This window comes from Sardina pilchardus, chromosome 19, assembly GCF_963854185.1.
Source record: "Sardina pilchardus chromosome 19, fSarPil1.1, whole genome shotgun sequence".
Lineage (NCBI taxonomy): Eukaryota > Metazoa > Chordata > Actinopteri > Clupeiformes > Clupeidae > Sardina > Sardina pilchardus.
This window is the reverse complement of record NC_085012.1, coordinates 16,528,901-16,553,300: the sequence shown is the minus strand read 5'-3', so window position 1 is coordinate 16,553,300 and position 24,400 is coordinate 16,528,901. Positions and strand designations below refer to the sequence as shown.

At 42.9% G+C, this 24,400-nt stretch overlaps 2 protein-coding genes across 2 annotated transcripts; one reads left to right on the top strand and one right to left on the bottom strand.

The window, feature by feature from the left end:
• Window position 1: 1 nt before the first annotated feature.
• Window positions 2-3,588, bottom strand: cog4 (component of oligomeric golgi complex 4). The gene has a single exon (XM_062520878.1). It carries the CDS (start codon window positions 3,441-3,443, stop codon window positions 1,125-1,127), a length of 2,319 nt encoding a protein of 772 aa, XP_062376862.1. The 5' UTR covers window positions 3,444-3,588; the 3' UTR covers window positions 2-1,124.
• A 44-nt stretch (window positions 3,589-3,632) lies between these two features.
• Window positions 3,633-23,633, top strand: ube4a (ubiquitination factor E4A (UFD2 homolog, yeast)). Its single transcript, XM_062520877.1, has 20 exons — window positions 3,633-3,745; window positions 4,458-4,617; window positions 5,680-5,856; window positions 6,495-6,607; window positions 6,688-6,840; window positions 7,028-7,187; window positions 7,626-7,828; window positions 8,279-8,470; window positions 8,817-9,150; window positions 10,183-10,309; window positions 11,171-11,478; window positions 11,910-12,042; window positions 12,458-12,648; window positions 13,043-13,143; window positions 13,274-13,387; window positions 14,228-14,402; window positions 15,289-15,469; window positions 20,972-21,119; window positions 21,217-21,374; window positions 22,021-23,633. Exons 2-20 carry the CDS (start codon window positions 4,494-4,496, stop codon window positions 22,154-22,156), a joined length of 3,228 nt encoding a protein of 1,075 aa, XP_062376861.1. The 5' UTR covers window positions 3,633-3,745; window positions 4,458-4,493; the 3' UTR covers window positions 22,157-23,633.
• The last annotated feature ends 767 nt before the right edge of the window (window positions 23,634-24,400 follow it).

Sequence of the window (24,400 nt, the reverse complement as noted above, 5' to 3'; positions counted from 1 at the left end):
ATTTGAAGATCAAATGTTCAGTTATTAAAGTGGTGGTTATAATTATGGTGTGTTGTGTTAATGACTTTGTCCAATCCCAAAAATCAGTATGATTTTGTTTTATTTGTTTACATTTGTGTTATAAAATACCACACCATACAGTACAGGTAAATCATGAACTGTACAGTAGCCTACAGGTAACCCACCCCTAATGCAGCCCGGTGTTTTTCAGACACCCTGAAAGCCTCATGGATAACTTTTTTCACAATGGTTAAAACCATTTTTTGGAACCTTCTACCATTTTCTGAAAATTGTTAACACAAAACCTCATTCCCAAACAACATTTACAACAGCTTCCTGTACAGTTAAAAGAAGAACATAGTGCTTATTGATTACAGGAAATGCATTTTGCATCTCCAAAAATAAAAGTTTTTTTTACTCCATGAATCAGCGTGTACTGTACATTCAGTAAAAATAAAGTATTGGAAAAGACTAAATGTTCAGTTCGGTAAATGAGAAGTGCTACAATCTACAGCCTAATATGGGACATCTGTAGGACTGTAATATTCAATAACCTGTTCACATTCTGAACCGGCTTATGGGTTTTCACATAATTTGAAACAATTATCAAGTATGATCAATACTTTTGAATCTGAATTAGCAAAAAAGGGTCAGTGACATCTGCAAATTGTGAAGCTTGTTTATGATAGACATAGAAAGAGCATGAGATGGCTTCAGGCCACTGAGCACTTGGTCAAAGAATGGCATTTAGTGTTTTAGCAAAAATAAGAAAAAAAATGTAAATAGGACAGGTGGGCAATTAACCATGCAAATACAATATTATTTATTTCCCGAGTAGAAAACCAGAATCACAAACATTTACAATATTATGTAAAGTGGACAAAACAGATTTGATATTAACACTTGACTCTTCGACCCCTGCCTTGTTTGTTGTTTTGTAAAAGGAACAGCTCAACATTAACCTTCCCTGCTCTATTTTTCTAACTGAACTGTTGGCAAAAAATAACAATAAATATCAACACATTGTAATGGAGCAAAAAACACAGACTGCTCTCTATATATAGTTCACCAACGGTTCTATGTACAACAACATAATGGAGCAATGCCTATTTTGAGACAGGCGGTTACAGACGTAGTCTCTTTATATCCTCACTGCGGAAGTCCACGCGGAGGGACAGCACCTGTCGCACCTCAGCGGGGGTCAGACGCCATGTCAGTGGAGCGGAGTTGGGACCCCAATAGTCCAGGATTTCGGACACCCTTTCCAAATTAAGTATGGTGGCCATCTGCGTCAGCCGAGCAAATTTGTCTCTGATGGTCCAGGACGTGACAGACGAGAGGTATGCAACAAGAGAGCGCAGTTCTTTATCAAACTGCAGGCCGCCTAGCCTGCTGAAGGTGCATTTGAACACGGTCTTCTCCATTTCCATGGAGATGAAATTCATCATCAAGCTGGTGAGAGTGTCAAAGATCGCCGCTGATAGAGAGGTCTTAAACTCCGCCATGAGCTGCTCTAATTGGACGATGAGTTGCTGCACCCACGGGTCATTGGCCTCGAACTCCCCAAACTCCTCCTCTTCAATGTTGTGCGAGAAAGACAGGAAACTGGTGATCCAGGGCTTTACCTGAGGCTTGATGGCAGAGTTATTCAACTCCAACAAACCTTCCTGGAGCAGGTCTTTGAACTTGCTGGATGTATTCACCATGTCCATTAAACAGCTGTCAATCTTGGCCTGTGCATGCTCAGATGCTGCCCCTTGGCTCAAAAGCTTTGCGTAATCACTCTCCAGGCTCTTCTTCAGGGTGCTGATGTTCTCGCTACACACGTCCACGTTGTTGAGGGTCATGAGGAAGGCATTCTTGGCCTGCTCCTGGCTCTCGATGTGTGTGTGTATTTTACCGTGCTGAAGACTGCTCTGCATGAGGCTGACGGCACTGCTCACACCTCTTTGCAAGTCTGCTAGCGCGCTGCCGGGATAGCCCATCCGCAACCTGCCCACGAGCACCTCTCTGAACTCCTGCTCCAGTAGGCTCGTGGCGTGGTTGATCATGGCACACACGCAGTCAGAGGACTGGCTGCTCAGAGCGCGGCCTATGCACTTCTTCACAATGTAGAAAACGTCGTCCACCATGCTGGACGTCATCTGCCCCACTTCCCACGTGTCCATGTCAACAGCTTTGTTGACAGTTTCCCTCATGTAGTACTCCTCCATGGGTATGTAGCAGCCAATCAGCTCTTGCATACGACAGCTCAACTCGCACTCCTTCAACAGGCGCTCCGCACACTGCTGATGCTCCTGAGACACACCATCAGGCGCATTGGCGTCTGCAACTTCAAAATCAGCCGTCATGCGTCTCCTTAGGAAACGCAGGTAAAGCTCCGCTCTTGAGTTCATAAGAGTTACTTCGGAGAGGACTGCATCTAATTCCCTGACCACGATCTTATCTGTAGACACCCCCTTCAGCATGCTTGTCTGTACCACCTGAAACTTATTGTGATAGTCTCTATTCTGGATGAATTTGTCCACAATACTTTGTGCCTGCTTGTCACACTCTCCTTGAAGGTGACTGATAAGCGTATGCAATCGTCCAGGGCCATAGTATGTTTCCACAATAGGCTGATGCGTCTCAATAACACGAGCAATTCCTTCTAACAGTAGTGTCAGAGTGTCTACAAAGATCATGGGTGCTCTCCTTTCTCCTACATCCGATGTGACTGCCAGTGTCAGATTGTCCTGCGCTTTACTGGCCAGCTGTTTGCTGAGGTAATTAGCAAATAGTGCAAGGCCCTCATCATGCAGGCGTAGCAAGGGAAGGATCTTGAAGAAGCGCTCCACCTGAGTGATGTCATCTACAGCTACTGCTTCTTCAAGGCGCTTGGTCACCAGAGCTTTGAGTTCCACTTCTGCATCCTTCAGTAAAGCCAGGCTCGTCTCCACACTACTGCCTTCTCCTCCCTGTCGACTGAGCTCTATGACTGACTGGTCAAGTGAAAGGTAGCGATGGATATGGGCAGCTGCTTGCTCGTAGTCGTGGCTGTGTAAGGCAGTCTGAACACCATCTGTGCAGAACTTCAAATCCAGAATATCATCCGCACGTTGTATGGCCTGATACAATCGTTTCTTGGTGAGGTCCAGTTGTCTGACTTTGCTGCTGACATTTTCAGCCAGACTACAGGTGAAGTTGATCATTCCACCAAGTTGAGAGGCATCTCCTTCAATCAACTGCAGCTTTGGTCTCATCCGCTGAAGCAACTGCATTTTGTTTTCAATTGTTCCTTGCTGTTCACCCAGTACCTGTAGATATGCCTGGACCTGTTTCTCTTCATTACACAGATTTAAATACACCTTCTCCAGATCTTCGAGCTCCGTCAAATCTGCAATTGTTTCATCTAGGACAGCAGACACGTTCGTGTGTTTACAAACGACTCCTAAATCCGCCATTGTTTTCTTCGGGTACGTAGCAAATGCTCACTATCATTAAATGCTTATTTTCAGATAGTGTTACACAACTATGATGATCGCAGTGTTAGATAGACTAACTTAACGCCAGTAGCTCAGATAGCCTCTTCGCTACGTGGAGCTCTTCCTAGTTCCTGGTTTATTTGCGCATGTCCTTCGCTCTTCCCGTAACCTCGTCCTCTACTGATGACGTTTTGTGCACCTATGTTTATGAGAAACTGCAGTAGCTGAGGAATATTCCCGATTTGATAGGATCTTTAGCTAGCACTGTTGACTGAGGCGAGGTGAGTTAACGTGAATTATTTTTTTCACTTGATGTCATCCCTGTCTCTATATACACAGACATGGTGTCTGTGTTAATATACAGTTTTTACAGCAACTGCGTAAAGAAATAGCCCACTAGCTAGATTGATATGATAGCTAGCTAGCTACTTAGCTAACTCTCCAGCTAGGTAGCTAGCTCGAAAACGTAGTGGTTTGTGTAACCTTATTTTCGAGGCATCAGAAAGACTTAAATATGTGCCATCGGTGGTGTCTTATGTGTTATACCTTGCCAATCAAGTACCTTGGGAATGAGTGCGGTACATTGCCGAAAACGTGGTTATAGATTGGGAAATCCTGCCTTGATCGCACCGACCCATATGGCAGATCCCTTTAATGCCTTGCTGTTACGTTAGCAAGGAAGTCATTGCTTAGCATAGCAAGCTAGTGACATTACACAGCATAAGCGTCCCAATACGCTGTTTCCCCATATAACTTCCTACAGACATGCAACTTATCTTTTAATGTTACTTCACAGTAGCTGGTCAAGTAACCTTAAGTTGTCTGAGTGTTTGTTTCTTCAAGTTTGCATGGACAAAAAGCAGTTGTAAGTTAGCTGTCACATCAATCCTAGAGAACGAACTGATGGCTTGACAATTACACACTTGCGTTATATTTAGGCGGAAGGAAGTGGTAGGATCGCACAGTTAACTCAATGTTGTTATCTTTGTCCAGGTTGTTGTTTGTGGATGGAGTATATGCTCCAATGAGATGACTGACCAGGGCAATAATAACCAGAACATCTCCAGAAACCCATTTGCAGCCCTCTTCAGTTCCCTTGCAGATGCAAAGCAGTTTGCATTGGGTCAGAAACCAGAAAACAGCAAACCACCATGTGAGTTTCAACCCTCTGCCACGATGTCATATTTTTTCGAAGAACGTGATGTGCTGTTATGCACATAGCTGATGTTAGTGCTGCTGTGTACTTGCAATTCTGAAATTTGAATAACTCTTGAATCAAGAATCTTAACCAGCTCTATCCTGCTGAGATCCTGTATTTTACTGTGTTATTTTCTATGGCAATGTGCAATTCATAAAAAGACAGCCTGAACAACAGTTAGTGAAAAGATGGTGATATTTCAAAACCAGTCCAATAACTGTAAGCGGACTATTGTATAAGCTTGTTAAGAATGTAAGGACTTTCTTGTCGACTCTGCCCCAGAACAGTTCACAATTGCAATATATTGAAAAGAATTAGAGTCTTTGTCACAGCTTATAATGCCTTATATGATTTGGTATGATTTGTTCATTCAACCAACTTTCAGCCTACTGTCCCCTCTATTTGCAGTTAGAGATGCACTTTGCCCAACATTGGTATGAGCCTGATATCGGCTTGGTTGACTGATGTTGGCCTGATATTTACCTGTTATGTTGCAGAGTCTGCACTAGCTATATGTTGTGTTACACATGGACTGGGGCATTCAGAGAAGCTGCTATGAAGGCCTGATAGTTAAAAAAAAATACAATACTGTTATTTTTCTTTTTATAAATAGATTTGTTTATTTGCCACTTAATTGTGTGATCAACAACAAAAAATGAAGTGAACAAACCAAAACAAATATCGGCATCGCTTATCGTTCAAGTGGTTATTTTAAAACCAATTGGTATTGGCCCAGAAGTTTGAAAATGTGCAACCCTATTTACAGTCCTTAAACGTCCTCTCAGTTTGAAGAATGCAGGGCAGCTAATCAGATAGCAGAGTTTTGTTTTGTTTGAAGAGCAGCAGCAGCGTTATTCAAATCAACTTCTCTGAGATCAGTAGACAGTTGAGTAATAACATCTGTGTTATTACTCAACTGTTTATTCATGTGTAACTCTATTCTATGTTAACTTCCCTTGACTTGCATTGACCTTCATGTGGATGGTTTACTGAGTGGGTTTTCATCCTATGTTTTAGCGGAAGACTCAGGGGATAGCCAATCAGAATCAGAGAATTCTGTATCGGACAGCATCGAGGACAACGATGACTCAGTGGCAGAGATAAGCAGGTCGTTCCGCTCCAGGCAGGAGCTCTGCGAGCAGCTCAATGTCAATCATATGATCCAGAGGATCTTCCTCATCACACTCGACAACAGTGAGTCCCACTATGTGTCCTCCTTCCATTGGGGTTGTGGTGTTGTGACTAACATGCATTGCATGTCTTAAATAATTGGACTTCATCCCTAATTTTTAACTCTTTGGGTGAGAATAAATGCAGGCCATTTGTATAGTGTGCAGTGCTGTGCAGCTATCAGGTTTTTGTGTAGAGTCATAATAGGCAGTGACCAAGATGTTCTGTTTACACAACATGGCTCATCTAGAGAAAGCATGAGTCAATGGGAGCAAGGGAGTCCTAGCTAGGTTAGCCAAACATTACTAGCGGCACTTACAACAATGATCAGACAATGGAGGTGACTAAATAAAGGAGAGGCAGAGGCTCAATATCACCAGATGGGATGGGGAGGATTACATGTCAGTCTGCGCACAAAAGTGTGTGAGAGTTTATACACATGAATTGTTCTTATGTGGGCTATGCTTTGCTAGCATCTGCCAAAATATTGTGGCCTTGTAGTGAGAAGTAAGTTATTTAGTTATTTTACATCAAATTGTAAGGCAGTTAATGTTGCATTTGTAAATATCAGTTCATTTTAACTTATTAACTTCAATGTGGAAAAACTGTGTGAAAAAAAGAATTTGCTGGTAGATAAACCCTGCATCTGTATTTGATTCAAGGTGACCCAAGTCTCAGAGGAGGCAATGGCATCCCCACTCGTTGTGTGTTCCTGGAGGAGATGGCTGCCGATCTTGATGGACAGGATTGGCTTGACATGGACAGTATTGAGCAGGTAGCTGTTCTTCCGGAGGACATTAATGAACCACTGGAACTGGTGAGGGCTCTGACAGTGATGGTCTGTCCTCTCCGCAGGCTTTATTCAACAGACTGTTGCTGTTGGAGCCTGGGAACCACCTCATCAACATGACCTCCTGCAGTGCGGTGAACCTGTCCGCAGACCGTGATGCTGGCGAGAAGAGCGCCGTACCATACCTTTACGCTTGTTACCAAAGAGCCAAAGAAGAGGTTTGCATTTTAAAGTAACACATCTGTTGCTTTGCCATTGATCTTTTTTTATTTTATTTTAAGTGACTATTAAAATAAAGTGGTTTAGACTTACCAGGTAAAACCTTAAGCTAAAGTTTCTCGTCAAACGTTTTTTTGGCTTAAAAGAAGTTTGAGGCAAAATAACGGGTGCGTGCACTCCCTACAGGTCACTAAAGTGCCAGAGAAACTGTTGCCCTTCGCCGTACGCTGCAAGAACCTCACCGTGTCCAACGCTCGCACGGTCCTCCTCACCCCGGAGATCTACGTCAATCAGAATGTTTACGAGCAGCTGCTTGACCTCTTCCTGGAGGGAGTCAGCAGTGCACGTGAGTCAACTACCGCCTCACCACCTCAGTATTATTTTGTTATTATTAGATTATAATATTAGCCTGGATGAACCTAGAATCAGAAAATTCAAATGTATTTACTGTATAGGTTCATCTAGGTCCTAAAATTCAGGAGACTGAATCTCCTGATTTTTCAGTGATTTGGAAATGGATGTCATTGGGCTCGTTTCCAGACCAACCTGTAGCACTAATTCAAATTAGCCAACAGGTTTGTCTGGGTTCACCCAGTACCACACTAGAAGATGGCCTTATCGAGATTTACTTCAGTTTTATTCTCCCCTTTATTCTTATTCTTGGTCATATTGTCATAGTAACATCTGTTTCAAAACATAACTTATTTGTTATCCTCTGTGTTTGATGAGATCACATCCTTGCCTTGTGGTAACTGTGTTTGCTGTTTAATGTGCTTCTCAACAGAGCTTGAGCTGGTAGCAGAGTTTGTAGAGGAGGTGATTGCTGGCCTGCTGGCTGACCAGGAGGTGCGTACCTTTGGGGAGGTGATGGTGCCAGTTTTTGATATCTTTCAAGGCCGTGTCAAAGACTTGGACCTGTGCCAGCTGCTGTTGTACTCCTACCTGGAAGTTCTCCTCTACTTCAGCCAACAGAAGGACATCGCAAAGGTGAGAGAGAGACACTTGTATAATAGTGTAGAACAGTAGCAAATTTAAGCCTGGTTATTTCAGACTGTCTTTATGGAGGGAATGTGTGAAACGGATGATGTAGCGTGGCATGTGGAATATTACATGGCGTGCCCTCATTTGGATCATATAATTGATGAAATTGTTTCAAATGTGATATACCTGTAATTTCCCAACTATTAGCCACGGCTTATACATTGATTTTGCAAAATTTCTTCAGCTATGAGGTTAATACAGGGGGGCAGTTAATATGGCGTTAATATGGTTTTGCTTCTTTGAACTTGCATAAAACACTGTCCTGCGGCTTATACACAATGCGTCTTATATGCGGGAAATTACTGTAGCACAATTATTCCAAACCTGATAATGTTAGTAGTTGTCTTGCACCACAATGTGTTTTTTGTTTACTTTTTTGTTTTGGATCTTAATCAGGTCCTGGTAGAGTACATTCAGCCAAAAGACCCCAGCAATGGGCTGCAGTACCAGAAGACACTGCTAGGCACCATCCTGAATATTTCCTGTCTCCTCAAAACGCCCGGCGTGGTGGAGAGCCACGGCTACTTCCTCAACCCCTCGCGCTCCAGCCCACAGGAAATGAAGGTTCAGGAGTCCAACATCCACCAAGTAAGTGCACTCGTTGGTACTGGTACTACACAAATGAACATGCAAATACGTAAAGCGCAACCAAACCTGTAGTAGACTTTATATGAGTGAGTTGGTAAAAACAAAACAAAAAAACAAACATACATTTTAGATGGTTGGGGGAAGGCATGGGGAGTTTGGGGAGGGCTTAGTTCTGACTCTGGTGTTTTGTTAAGTGTTTGGTTGAAATAGAAACAAATATGACATCATCCAGGATAGCTTACCGAATCTTTAACTTAAACTATGCCATTTTCAAGTTATTTGCCAGCTTGTTGTACTTCTGCACTCCATTATCCATACTTCCTACCTCCATTCTTTCCCCCTGTAGTTCATGGGTCAGTTTCATGACAAGCTGCACCTCATCCTGAAGAACCTGCTGCAGCAGTCCAGCGAGACTCGGCACCTCCTGCTCTCCTGGCTGGGCGGCTGCCTGCAGGCCAACACGGGCCGCACCAAGATCTGGGCCAACCAGATGCCCGAGATCTTCTTCCAGATGTACGCCTCCGATGCCTTCTTCCTCAACCTGGGGGCGGCCTTGCTCAAGCTGTGCCAGCCCTTCTGTCGGCCCAACTCGCCCAAGCTGCTGACCTTTAACCCCACCTACTGCGCCCTGGGCGAGCTGAGCGAGGAGGAGAGGCGGAACAGGAACGTCCATGCCAGAGGTGCCCAGACGTCTCCACTATCCGTCCACTCTCTTTGTTATGTGCCACATACTGTGCGAAACATTTTTGCTAGATGAATCAGTGAGTACTGAGAGTCTAGAGCTGATGATTCACAACGTTTTGAGCAATGTTCCTGAGCATTGTGGTTCTGGCATGTTCCCATTGATGATGACCAATGTTTATTTCCCCAAAAAAACATTTCATGAACAGAAGGCAACATTTCATGATCATCACAAAACATGGAACTGGTTATGTGGTTGCCCAGTTTCATTGCTCAAAAAGTTGACCCATGTGTCATCATCTTGTTCTTGCCAGTTCCTCCTTTAAAGCAGCATTATGTAGTTTAAGTTTATATTAGCAAGCTATGAAAAAGCAAGCCAAAATAGAATCTGCAACTCAAGTGGCACAGATCAAATCTTGCTAATGTACATCTTGTAAGGAACCAGACCATTGAACTACATAGTTAGTTGGCTACACAGTTAGTAGGTTGCGTAGTTAGTAGGCTACGTAGTTGGTAGGCTGGGTGGATAGTGAGAATACATAGCATGTGTGTTTGTCTGTCCTTCACATGATCAGTTACCATCTAAATTCATTTGAAGGTGATGGGATGGCAAGCATTTGCTCTTAGAAAAGCATAGTGATGCTTTAAAGGAGAATTCTGGCCATTTTTCACAGAAATCCCTGTTTCTCGAGGTTACCAAGTAATGTCTGTATGAATATAAACAAAAGCAATCAGATCTATCAATATAAACAAAAGCAATCGGTTCTATCAAGCTCGCTTCTACCTAGCTAGAGCTGCCAGGCATCTGCAGAGCCAGACTCTGGGGGCATGAACGTGGGTCTCATGAACGTTACATTAAACCTTTAGACCACAGATTGACGTTAGCTCTTAATCCTCGTTCTGGTATTTTGTGGAATCAGTAGGAGTACAAATACTTTGGCCGGATGTTGACTCTGCGGATGATGCATGTTTTTTACTGGTTTGCCAACTCTCTCTCTCTCTCTATCTCTCTCTCCCTCCCTCCTCTTCAGGTCTGGACAAAGAGACGTGTCTGATCCCTCTGCCCCCTCAACAGAGCGTGGGCTTTGCCCAGTCTTACAGTCTGCTCACAGAGAACCTTATCCTCACACAGCTCACTCTACACATAGGCTTTCACAGGTGAGTGCTTCTTCAGTCTGTTTCTCATCAGTCTGGAAGACCTATCTGTTCAAAAAAGCCTCTCTCTTAAAGGAATAAAGGTGGAACGCTGGAGCAACACAGATGTCTGCCTATTTCTAAGTTGGGGCTAATGCAGAGGTGCACAGTAATAAGTGACTTATCATTTCGATGTTTACTACATCTTCGTCAGAGTCCACTGTGTCCATCTACATGTATGTTGCCCCAATGTTCCTCCTTTACTAGTACGAGACTGTCCCTTCCCGTAGACGCACCAGGTGTCTGCAGAAGTTCGAAGGAATTACCCTTTCTAAGCCACTCAATTTAATTGCTCTCCTTACTGCACTGTTACAGAACTTGTGAATGCAACTTTGTTATTGTGCGTTCTCTTTGTTTGGAATGTTTATCCTCACTGTGGATAAGTCGCTGCGGATAAAAGCGTCAGCCAAGAGACTAAATGTAAATGAATCAATACTTGTGTGCCAGTATTAGCCTATGCCCCCTGCAGCCACATGCCATCTAAACATTAGGATCTGGCTTGTTAGTGATGTGATACTAATGTCTTGTTAGGGGTGAATTGGCCAGTGCATGTTGAAGAGAGGCATCTGGCCATGTGCAAGTCTAGGGGTGCCTCTCAACATCTCTCCTCGATCCTCGATGCTCGAGGCTCATTCCCACTGATCTATAACTAACACTGGATAGACTATCCCATTGTTGCCGCCCCATCATTCTTTATCTAGATCAGTGAGGACGAGGACCGAGGAAGGAAGGGAGGGTGTATAAAAGACCAAATGAGAGGCACCCTAGATATAGTGCTGTCCTATTCCATGTCCACTCCAGCGCTGTCCCTGTGTCGTTGTGCAGGCTCCACGATCAGATGGTGAAGATGAACCAGTCTCTGCACCGGCTGCAGGGCTCCTGGCGCGACGCGCAGCTCAGCGGGGGCCCCGCCGCCGAGCAGCTCCGCGAGCAGTTCGAGCACCTGATGACCGTCTACCTGTCCACCAAGGCGGCGGCCACGCAGCCCGCCATGCTGCAGAACTGCCTCAACCTGCAGGCCTCCTGCGCCTCGCTGCTCGTGCAGCTGGGCCTCAACAACCAGGGCTCCGAGCACATGCCCCTGCGCTTCCCCCTGCCCCCACTCAACAACAACCAGCTGTGCCACGTACCAGGTACAGCACACACCCTCACACCTGTACACTCCTCTGACACGACAGCACTGTAAGTGGAGTCAGACAGGCTGTTTGTCACTGATCATGAAATCATAAAAGGTTGCACTCCAGGAACTTTTGTTTTAGTGACAAGGGATATCAGAAGGTTTCGCCCACTAGGTATCTGTACTAGGTCACTGATCTACATTAAACATAAGGATGAACTGAGTAGTGTCAAAGAATACTAGAACTGGACTGAATTGTGTGAAGGGGATCGTGTTTCAAAGTGTATCAAATGGTCAGAGGTTTAGCAGAATTGTTCTTGCACATTTTCATAGCTCATGAACAGTTTGTACATGTGTAATGGATCGTTTAAGAATTAAAGATATATACTACTATTTGACACGTTGCAGTCTGTCATCACATGATCTCTGTATTTCTTGTCTGTGAAGAATTCTTTGTGGACAACCTGGGAGACTTCTTCATCTTCCTGAGGCGGTTTGCTGATGAGGTTCTTGAGACGTCAGCCGAGAGTCTAGAGCAGGTGCTCAACTTCATCACCATGTTCATGGGCACCGTGGAGAGGTAAGGGACTAGGACACTGAGTTGTTTCCCTCTAAACTGTGTTCTTCATAACCACTATAGCCGCTTAAGTAGCAAAGATGTTGTATACCACAGACAATACAGAGCAACGTTGTTGACACAAGCTAAGTTCAACCAAAGTCCTTAAAGGCAAGGCCCCCACTAGACGACCATCTTGGTAACACACTCTGGGCAGTTATCGGCAGCTATTTTCCTATTCAAGTGAATGGGGAGGCATACAGGAAGAGATGGGATATGTGTAGACAACTGCCATATTGGCGTTAAGAAATAACCCCTCGCATTTCCATGGAGGATTCTGTGCTTGCTGTGTCTCTTCATTAGAACGTCTCTGGCTCAGCATGCCCTCTGCCCTCTTGTGGCCATTTGTTGTAACACTGACTGCCCTTCTGTTTTCCAGAATGTCCAATCCACACCTGCGCGCCAAGCTCGCAGAGGTTCTTGAGGCAGTCATGCCACACATGGAGACTGCCGCAGCGGGCACCACCCTGCCCATCATGTTCCAACGGCAGCGGGTCTTCTGCTCGTACTGCCACGCACCCCGTCTGGCTGAGGCTCTTATCACTGTGTTTGTAGATATTGAATTTACAGGTGAGTGGCCGTCCACAATTATTAGTGAGGCTTACTCATTGTAGAGGTTTATCAATGTTTATCATTGTCCAGTTTTATCAATGAATATCTGTTTTATTTGTATTGATGTCTACAGTAATTTCCCATGTATTAGCCACATTGTGTATAAGCTGCAGGGCAGTGCTTTATGTAAGTTAAAAGAAACAAAACCATATTAATACCATATTAACTGTCCCTGTGTATTAACCTCATAGCTGTAGAAATTTTGCAAAATCAATGTATAAGCCGCGGCTAATAGTTAGTAAATAGTAAATTACGGTATTGATAGCAGACATATTTATTAGGGTAACCTCTTCATTTGTCATAGTTTTATAGAATTATGGTTTTATTATTTGTTTACTTCCTAACCCTCCAGGTGACCCACACCAGTTTGAACAGAAGTTCAATTACAGAAGGCCGATGTACTCTATTCTGAAGTACATGTGGAACACGGAGAGCTACAGAGAGAGTATCAAGGTGAGAGATGCCACACGTGTTCCTACTGTGAGATCCTGTAGTTTAGGCCTTCCCAGGCCCAGCCTGAATTAATGCCCTGAGAGTGAATTACAGCTCTGTTAGATTCATCATGATGATGATGTGATTACAGCATCTTGCCACATATGCATCTGAAAACCTGGAGGCCATGAATCCCCCTCTCTTCCTGCGGTTCCTGAATCTCCTGATGAACGATGCCATCTTCCTGCTTGATGAGGCCATCCAGGTAGGGGAACCAAGAGGAGCGTTTGCCCTTGGCTGTCTTTTACAGATCTCAGGGAGTTTCAGCATCCAACACCTACAGTATGGATGAAGTGGTGGTGTCTCAAAAGGCCGTCTGAACAAACATTAGCCCTTGGGCCATTAGTTAGTGAGCAATTGTTTCCACAGATGGTTTATTGAGTTCTGTGGAAGCCGTAAACATTCCAGCCATTCCAATCATTCCCGTCATTTGCAAAAGTGCCCGAAACTGTCAAAACAAGCACTTACTCTCCTTGTGCAGCCTTAACAACCACCACGGAGAAATGGCAGTGATGGTCTCGCAGCCTCCTTCTCCTCTTTTATAGATAGGAAGGTATTTCCTCAAAAAAACATGTCTTTCCATTGTTTGTAGCCTGACTTGAACTAGACCTGAAGGTATTTTGAATTCTTTGGAAAATAATAACCTAGCCCTCTGTTCTCATTGTGTGTTGGCCATACATTTTCTTTTGTCATAAATCTCCATATTATATCAGATTTTTATTCTTATAGATAAATAGTTTACAGAGTTTCTCACCTCTTCACATAGTTTTTTCATCACCACATTCATTGTATCATGGCCGGCTGATGAGACAGTGAACATAATGAAAGTGTCTCAGTTTATAGAAACATTGATGATTTTGGCTAGACAAAAAAAAACAAACACTTTAGACATTAGAAAAAACATTCATTAAAAACGCAAACATTAGAAACATACTGTATAATGGAAACAATGTGCCTGCATTCACGTTTCGTCAGCTAACAAGGTGATGAACATGTCAGCTAACGACGCCGTGATGATGTCTGCTCTCCTCTGGCCCACTCTCAGTTCCTGAGCAAAATCAAGGTGCTGCAGCTGGAGCGAGACCGCGGTGCCTGGGACGAACTCTCGCCCGACGCCCGGCGAGAGAAGGAGTCCAGCCTGCAGATGTTTGGCCAGCTGGGCCGCTTCCATAATATCATGTCCAACGAGACCATCGGCACTTTGGCTTTCCTCACGTCAGGTGAGAGAGATGAGGGATGTGGAGAGCGATATATGCTTTATTGGGGTTAGACATTTTTGTTGGGAGTATTTAGTGATGGTTTAAGCAATAAACCCCACAAGGAGTCTTCTTAGGTACTGTAAATGTGCTAACCATTTAGAAAAGGAATAAGCCCCTCAAGACTGTAGATTCCAGTGTTTTTTAGAACAGTTAAAAGTTCTAGGTTCTAGGCCTAAAAATGTTCCTTAGCTGTTCTGATATCATTGGAACCCACAGCCTTGAAGGTTCTGTTGCTTTTCTTATAATAAAGGCACAGCAATGAGAAATGTAATGATTCACAGATAATCATTCCTCTGCCAAATAACTATATTTCTTCTATTGGAATGGTTTCCCAGCAGTGCCAAGACACAGCAACTCTAACTTATATCACTTCTTGGTGGCACAGTAATGCAGAATGAAATGTGGTCAATGTGAACGGTTGAGTTGGGTTTTACAATGGCATTGAATGTGTTTCAGGCAATCATAATCAGGACTGGAACCATCTCAGCATTTGTAGACATACTAGGCAATGTTGTCTGGCTGCTCTCAAGTCATGTCCAATCCAAGTTATCTTTAGGTTGTTTTATAACACTAGTTATACCTTAAAATAATACAGGTTATAGTTTGTAGTAACACATGTTAGTGTGTGCTTCACCTCACTTTGTGCTGTGTGTGTATATTTCACTAATTCACAAATTGGGTTAAATGCAGAGACCAAATTTCCCTCACTGGATCAAAGAGTATATACCATGTTACAGACGATAACTGTGCTCACAGGATTGGATATGAGGAAAATATTTATTTTTCTATTGTCAGTTCAACGATGCCAGAAGTTAAACCATTGTTTCTTTTTTTGTGTGTGTCTCAGAAATAAAGGGTATTTTTGTTCACCCCTTTTTGGCTGAGAGGATCATCTCCATGCTCAACTACTTCCTTCAGCACTTAGTAGGACCTAAGATGGGCGCCCTCAAGGTGAAAGACTTCAGTGAGTTTGACTTCAAACCTGACCAATTGGTCTCCGACATCTGCACCATCTACCTCAATCTGGGGTGAGTTCTCACAAGATTTAATCAGCTGTTTCAGAGTGAATTAGAGTGTTTATAGGTGTACTTTGAACGGAGGGAACATGCACATACCGTTGGTCGTTTCTCTACAGCAGCCATGTCTGCATTTTCCAAGTTTTGTGATTTGCAGCACTTCACTGATTGTAACATATTAGACCAGGAGCCCAGAGGGGTCAGCCTAGTTGGGAAGGTTACCAATTTTTATTGATACTACGATGTCTGGCATGGTCCCCAGATAGAGGACCGGCACGTCTGCCGGGTTCCCTCTGGTGGGTGTGGCCAGGGGGGGTGTAAAACTAGCACCCCAAAAATGGGCTAGATTAGTTGGTGAGGTTACCACTTGAAACCTGTTGCAAATTGTTTGCCATGGTCCCCTGATTGAGGAATGGCCACTGCCAGATGTTTTTAGTGGTGGGCGGGGCTTGCCAGACATCATTAAGTGAGGGGTGGAAAATGGGCTAGATCAGTTGGTGAGGTTACCACTTGAAACCTGTTACAAATTGTTCATCATAGTCCCCTGATAGAGAAATGACCACTGCCAGACATTTTTAGTGGTGGGTTACCCCCGGCAGACGCCCCCGAATGATGACACCCCCAAAAATGGGCTAGATCAGTTGGTGAGGTTACCACTTGAAACCTGTTACAAATTGTTCATCATAGTCCCCTGATAGAGAAATGACCACTGCCAGACATTTTTAGTAGTGGGTTACCCCCGGCAGACGCCCCCGAATGATGACACCCCCAAAAATGGGCTAGATCAGTTGGTGAGGTTACCACTTGAAACCTGTTGTAAATTGTTCATCATAGTCCCCTGATAGAGAAATGACCATTGCCAGACATTTTTTGTGGTGGGTTACCCCCGGCAGACACCCCCATATGATGACACCCCCAAAAATGGGCTGGATCAGTTGGTGAGGTTACCTATTCAAACCTGTTTAAAAAAATGTCAATATGGTCCTCTGACAGATAAATTACCACAGCCAGACATTTTTGTTGGTGGGTTACACCAGCAGATGCCCCTGTATGATGGCACCTCAAAAATGGACTAGATCAGCTGGTGAGGCTACCAATTGTTAAACGCCTGCAACTGCCAGAGTTAGGCCTATTTCAGACCAGAATGGGGAATTGGGACGAGACGAAAGCGATTTTTACCGGCGGTGGCGAAAATGGAAACAGAACTTTGCTTTTATTTTTATTTTATTTCAAGTTATTTTATTTTACATCATGTTTATCTTACTTTACTGTACAGCACATTGAATTGCATTTATGTATGAAATGCACTATACAAATAAAATTGCCTTGCCTTGCCTTCCACACCAACACGATGGTAGACAGGCGGCAGCGGCGCGGGAGCTGCTCTGCATTTGGAAAATAGAGCTTGAGCAGAATTTTGACGGCAGTGGCAGGTAGTGTCCTGTTGAAATGAATGGCAAAGTAGCAAACTAGCATTGTATATGGGGAGATTTTGAACAGGACTGGCTGTGCTCGCCAACACTGTCGGTGCGAAAGGCCGAGTAGAACACGCCGCCTGATACCCGGCTGTCTTCTCGCTGCTGACACGCCACGCTCTTGTGTGTATCTGGCCCTATATCCCAAAAACGGGCCACAAAGCTTGCCCAAAAACTTTGGCTTGCCACACAAAGCGACTTCATGTATTATAGAGTACAAACTCACAAGATTTATTGCAAAAAAGGTTGACCATCCAGACAGTGAAGGTCTCAAGGACTGGTGAAAATTCGAGCACTTCTTTAAATTTAATGAGCAAAACATAAAGTCGCCTGTATTAAAAGTCGGTCATTGTAGAAGCCTTGGCCTCCGAAATCAAATCTTTTTATGTACCAATTATAGACCATTAGCACACAAAATTTGGTGCAAATCTGTCCACTCTTTCGAAAGGTAAAGCATTTACACAAAATACCTTTCTGAGTGGCCAGCAAAAAATAACAATTTCAATCAAAAAGATCCATGTCACTTTTTTTCTAACACACTGTACGGGATAAAGGAGCTGATCCTTGCCACATGTACAGTAATATCCCATCATCTGAAGGCCTCAGATCACCACTCCAGATTTTTTTTTTTTCAAATCTAAAGTGGTCAATTGATGGGATTGGACTGTCATTTGGATCGAGCAGAAGACTGCTGAAGGTTGGTTCAAACATTTTCTATTATCATTTAATATAATTTTATATCATTATATAGTCCTATCTTTCTTTGCCCCTTATTGTTGAGCTCTACATTTATATATGTAGGTACATGTATGTATGTATGTACATGTATGTATGTATGTATGTATGTATACATGTATGTATGTACGTGTGTACTAGGGCCGTAATGATATTGTATCGAACCGAGAAATTGTGATACACAGATTCACAATACTGTATCGCGATACAAGGAGGCAGTATCATGATACGCCCTTTTAACGTTTTGATACCGATCAGGCCAGAAAACTACATGATATGAAGTGATAGTGCTTCCAAACAATCATTATTATATAGAAACTTTTAAAAAGTAACAGTAGCCTCTTGTAACCTGTTCTACCTATAAACTATCATAGTTTTTATTCATAAAGTTTATAATGTTGGCAAATGTGAAATAGTGTGGTGTATCGAACTGTAGCTCATGAATAGTGATTCAAACCAAATCGTGAGTTGAGTGTATCGTTACACTTCTAGTGTGTACATATCTCTGTATATCAGAAGGTTACAAAATCACTGCCTGAAAACCCATTCTTGATGATGATGATAAGATAATGATCAAATGACGAACAGAATTCATTGTAGGAGGCTATAGACTTACATAATTCTTAGGCCTATCAATTAAATATTCAGGCCTATCAATTCAAATACTTAGTCTCTTAGATCCTAAGCCATCTGGAAGAATGGGTTTTCAGGCAGTGATTTTGTAACCTTCTGATATACAGAGATATGTACACACTAGAAGTGTAACGATACACTCAACTCACGATTCGGTTTGAATCACTATTCATGAGCTACAGTTCGATACACCACACTATTTCACATTTGCCAACATTATAAACTTTATGAATAAAAACTATGATAGTTTATAGGTAGAACAGGTTACAAGAGGCTACTGTTACTTTTTAAAAGTTTCTATATAATAATGATTGTTTGGAAGCACTATCACTTCATATCATGTAGTTTTCTGGCCTGATCGGTATCAAAACGTTAAAAGGGCGTATCATGATACTGCCTCCTTGTATCGCGATACAGTATTGTGAATCTGTGTATCACAATTTCTCGGTTCGATACAATATCATTACGGCCCTAGTACACACGTACATACATACATGTATACATACATACATACATACATACATAAATGTAGAGCTCAACAATAAGGGGCAAAGAAAGATAGGACTATATAATGATATAAAATTATATTAAATGATAATAGAAAATGTTTGAACCAACCTTCAGCAGTCTTCAGCTCGATCCAAATGACAGTCCAATCCCATCAATTGACCACTTTAGATTTGAAAAAAAAAAATCTGGAGTGGTGATCTGAGGCCTTCAGATGATGGGATATTACTGTACATGTGGCAAGGATCAGCTCCTTTATCCCGTACAGTGTGTTAGAAAAAAAGTGACATGGATCTTTTTGATTGAAATTATTATTTTTTGCTGGCCACTCAGAAAGGTATTTTGTGTAAATGCTTTACCTTTCGAAAGAGTGGACAGATTTGCACCAAATTTTGTGTGCTAATGGTCTATAATTGGTACATAAAAAGATTTGATTTCGGAGGCCAAGGCTTCTACAATGACCGACTTTTAATACAGGCGACTTTATGTTTTGCTCATTAAATTTAAAGAAGTGCTCGAATTTTCACCAGTCCTTGAGACCTTCACTGTCTAGATGGTCAACCTTTTTTGCAATAAATCTTGTGAGTTTGTACTCTATAATACATGAAGTCGCTTTGTGTGGCAAGCCAAAGTTTTTGGGCAAGCTTTGTGGCCCGTTTTTGGGATATAGGGCCAGATACACACAAGAGCGTGGCGTGTCAGCAGCGAGAAGACAGCCGGGTATCAGGCGGCGTGTTCTACTCGGCCTTTCGCACCGACAGTGTTGGCGAGCACAGCCAGTCCTGTTCAAAATCTCCCCATATACAATGCTAGTTTGCTACTTTGCCATTCATTTCAACAGGACACTACCTGCCACTGCCGTCAAAATTCTGCTCAAGCTCTATTTTCCAAATGCAGAGCAGCTCCCGCGCCGCTGCCGCCTGTCTACCATCGTGTTGGTGTGGAAGGCAAGGCAAGGCAATTTTATTTGTATAGTGCATTTCATACATAAATGCAATTCAATGTGCTGTACAGTAAAGTAAGATAAACATGATGTAAAATAAAATAACTTGAAATAAAATAAAAATAAAAGCAAAGTTCTGTTTCCATTTTCGCCACCGCCGGTAAAAATCGCTTTCGTCTCGTCCCAATTCCCCATTCTGGTCTGAAATAGGCCTAACTCTGGCAGTTGCAGGCGTTTAACAATTGGTAGCCTCACCAGCTGATCTAGTCCATTTTTGAGGTGCCATCATACAGGGGCATCTGCTGGTGTAACCCACCAACAAAAATGTCTGGCTGTGGTAATTTTTCTGTCAGAGGACCATATTGACATTTTTTTTAAACAGGTTTGAATAGGTAACCTCACCAACTGATCCAGCCCATTTTTGGGGGTGTCATCATATGGGGGTGTCTGCCGGGGGTAACCCACCACAAAAAATGTCTGGCAATGGTCATTTCTCTATCAGGGGACTATGATGAACAATTTACAACAGGTTTCAAGTGGTAACCTCACCAACTGATCTAGCCCATTTTTGGGGGTGTCATCATTCGGGGGCGTCTGCCGGGGGTAACCCACCACTAAAAATGTCTGGCAGTGGTCATTTCTCTATCAGGGGACTATGATGAACAATTTGTAACAGGTTTCAAGTGGTAACCTCACCAACTGATCTAGCCCATTTTCCACCCCTCACTTAATGATGTCTGGCAAGCCCCGCCCACCACTAAAAACATCTGGCAGTGGCCATTCCTCAATCAGGGGACCATGGCAAACAATTTGCAACAGGTTTCAAGTGGTAACCTCACCAACTAATCTAGCCCATTTTTGGGGTGCTAGTTTTACACCCCCCCTGGCCACACCCACCAGAGGGAACCCGGCAGACGTGCCGGTCCTCTATCTGGGGACCATGCCAGACATCGTAGTATCAATAAAAATTGGTAACCTTCCCAACTAGGCTGACCCCTCTGGGCTCCTGGTCTATATCTCTTCCACATGTAGTCATTTTGGTCCTTTGTTGAAAAGTGCAGTATCTGATTTTAAAACAACTCAGTTGAGTGAATACCACAAATCATGTCCTCTCCCTGGTGCATTTCAAACGTCTGACATCAGGACACAGAAAATAGTGCTGTGGTTTTATAATGGAACTTTCCTTTGCTGTGTTTTTTTTTTTTTCTTTCTTTTTTTCAGAAACGAGGAAAACTTTTGTGCAAGTGTCCCAAAGGATGGACGTTCCTATTCCCCAACACTCTTTTGCCAAACAGTCAGAGTCCTTAAGAAGATAAACAAGCCTGGGGACATGATTGTGTCTTTCAGTCTTCTAGCAGACAAAATTAAGGTACTGTCCAAAACAAAGAAGCCTCATCATCCGTCGTGCATACATTTGCTTATCTCTTTGATTGGCTCATCGGGTTTTTCTGTGGATTTATTTGTAGTCCCTGGCAGACCGTCATCAACAGGAGGAGGAGACATACTCGGATGCTCCGGACGAGTTTTTAGACCCAATCATGTCCACTGTTATGGTTGACCCAGTGGTACTTCCCTCTTCAAACGTCACAGTGGATCGCTCCACAATAGCACGGCATCTCCTCAGGTAACTCGCCTCTTTCAAGTGTCCCTCACAGGAGGGTTTGATGGTATAGTCTTATCTAATAGGTACACACACAATTTCCGTTATTCAATACCTCACTGTTTAACCAAATTGCAGCTTTCCATTTTATAATGAGCTCTGTGCACTTCATTCACTTAAACTGGCAGATCAACTTCCTGGTTACTCTGTACACTGTTTGACAGAAAATAGATTACTGGTCTATTGGTTTTAATAGAGTATTGCTAGTCAGACAAAATAGCTTATCTAACCAGTTCAGTAACATCAGTTGCTTGGTCAAGACGTAACATGTTAACGATAGCTATTTACCTTCATAGTCAGTGTATCTGGCAATGCACAGTTTAAGTCCTATTTCATGTTTGCTGGAGGGAGTGGCACATCATTTTCACAAGTCGTTATACATTACTGAGACAAAGTAGGTCTTGAAGACAGTGACTATAGAGATGACTATAGGGCCATATCTATCAATACATTAATGTAACCTGGAAATTGATCTGCCCGTTTAAGCAAATCTGGAATTGTGAGGTTAACCTACAGTAGATACACAATATGTTTTATACATATGTAATCCATAACCACCCTAATGGAGTGCTGAACCAAACTGACCATTCAAACTCTTGTGTTCACACAGTGATCAAACCGACCCCTTCAATCGGACTCATCTGACTATGGACCAGATTCGGCCCAACGAGGAGCTCAAACAACGGATCTTACAGTGGCTGGCTGAACACAAGCGAGAACCGCAACAGATGGGGCCCAGTGGATAGGTGAAAAGTATTCCAAACTGAACACTACCGCCCCCGTGCTCTCGCTCTCTCGCTCTCTCGCTCTCTCTCTTTCCCTTCCTTGGCATGCATGCTCCACTTGACTATGCGCCCTCTGGTTCAGATTGGCAACAATATTTGACAACATCTTGCCATGCAGATTGAAAATGTGCTCAAACAAAAGCGAAACAAAACAATACAAAAAAAACGAGCCCAAGGTTTGTATGTTGGTTTCATATGCAGATTTTTATGAAATGGAGACCCGCCTCCACGAGGAGGTGTAAGGAGAATACAAGGAATCACACCAACTTTCAACTGCCTGAATGTTCTTCTTTTTTCTTTTTTCTTTTTTTTTTTGCCATGGAAAAACACCGTCTGCCTGGTCAAGCCTCTACAAGTGCTACTGGAGAAAGTAGCATTTGAAGAGTTACTTCTTGCCTTTGGAGTTTTCTTTCCCCGTTATGAATAGCAGTTGTGTTGATCATACACTGAACATATGAAGAAGAAGAAGAGGAAAAAGATGAAATGGCATATATTTCTAGGGCAGTTGCCAGCTACCCTTTTCTGTACATTAAAATGTGTAATTACTTCTGCACCACTTTAACATGCAACTCTTACACATGCTGTTACACATGCAATAAAATAGGGGTGTTCTTTGGCTAATTTATCTGTACAAATGTAGAAAAAAATTTATTGAACCATGGACAGGACAAATGGCTGGTTATTCCACCTCCCAGTGACTATGTTGAGAACTTGGGAGAACTATAACTCACAGAACTAGTTTGGTTTAGGGTTTTTTTATTAGCAATATGCTCTTGGAATGCTCATGGAAATTAATTTGTAATGAACTGATTGAAATCGGTTACTCTGCCCATCAAGAGCTGTTTGATTACACTTGTAAATGGCAGTTTAATTGATTTTAGGTCTCTCCTTGAATGCCCAAGCTATCCGGAAGTTTTGAATGGTCTCTTTTGATGTATTTTGGAAACTGGACATTTTGTGCTTTGTTGCTCTCTCAAAAACATTTGGATTGTGGCTTTGAATGTGAAATATGACTTTTCTTCAAAGCACAAGAGGGACATTAGTTACCACACAACATTGATTTTAGCAAAAAAATGTCCTTTTAGCAGAAGGATGGGTACGTTTGCTTGAAGATCCATTGAGTATGTTTTTTTTTCTTTATTTCTTTTTCATTTAATCTCTTGGAGTCTACTGGCTATAGGCAGAGTAACACAGCAAGACCATAACAGCATTTACTTGTCTAAAATGAAGTCCACTGTATTGAAAATGATACAATTTGCCCTTTTACTTATGATCTAATTATTTTAACCTGTGCAATTCTCTTGCAGTTCTTTTACATTTCTGCTCTTAAGGTTATTGGTTGATTGATTCTGGGCATCCCTTTTAAACTGTCTCAATTGTGTTGTGTAAAAAAAGTAACTGTTCATGAATTAAGTGGAATAAAGATATGTATAATATACTTTGGTTGTCTATGTTTTTCAATTCACAAATATACTCACTATACTGGACCATTTCTGCAATCATGAAGTCCAAACGTTTTCATTTTCCCCTCACAAGGGGGTGAGGGGTGTTGGTTGTCACTGAGGTGCAGAGTTGGTTCAGTAGAGTGACAACTGCAGGGCAGAAGCTTGCACTGGATAGAGGGGAGTGATGAACCGGGGATGTGTCGGGCAGTTTTTACCACCCTCTACAGTGCTTTCTGGTCAGAGGCAGAGCAGTTACCGCACCATATTGTGACACACTTGGTGAGTAAGCTCTCGTCTGGTGCAGCGGTAGAAGTTCACCAGGGTCTGAGGAAACAGGTGGACTTTCTTTAGTCTCCTCAGGAAGAGGTGATGGTGAGCCCTCTTGATCATGGTGAAGGTGGTAAGGGTCCAAGAGAGGTCCTCAGACATGTAGACACCCAGAAACTTAAAGCTGGTGACGCGCTCCACTTCAGTTAATGAGAATGGTGGTGTGTGTATGCCAGCTTTTTGACTTCCTGTAGTCCACAATGAGCTCTTTGGTCTTTTTTGGTGTTGAGAGCCAGGTTGTTGTCGATGCACCACGTTGTTAGGTGCTGGACTTCCCTTTAAGCGCTCTCATCGCTTTTGCTGAGGAGACCAATGACCAATTCCATGCTCCCAACTTTGTGGGAACAGTTTGGGGATGGCCCCTTCCTGTTCCAACATGAACAAGCAAGGTCCGTAAAGACATGGATGACAGTTTGGTGTGGATGAACTTGAC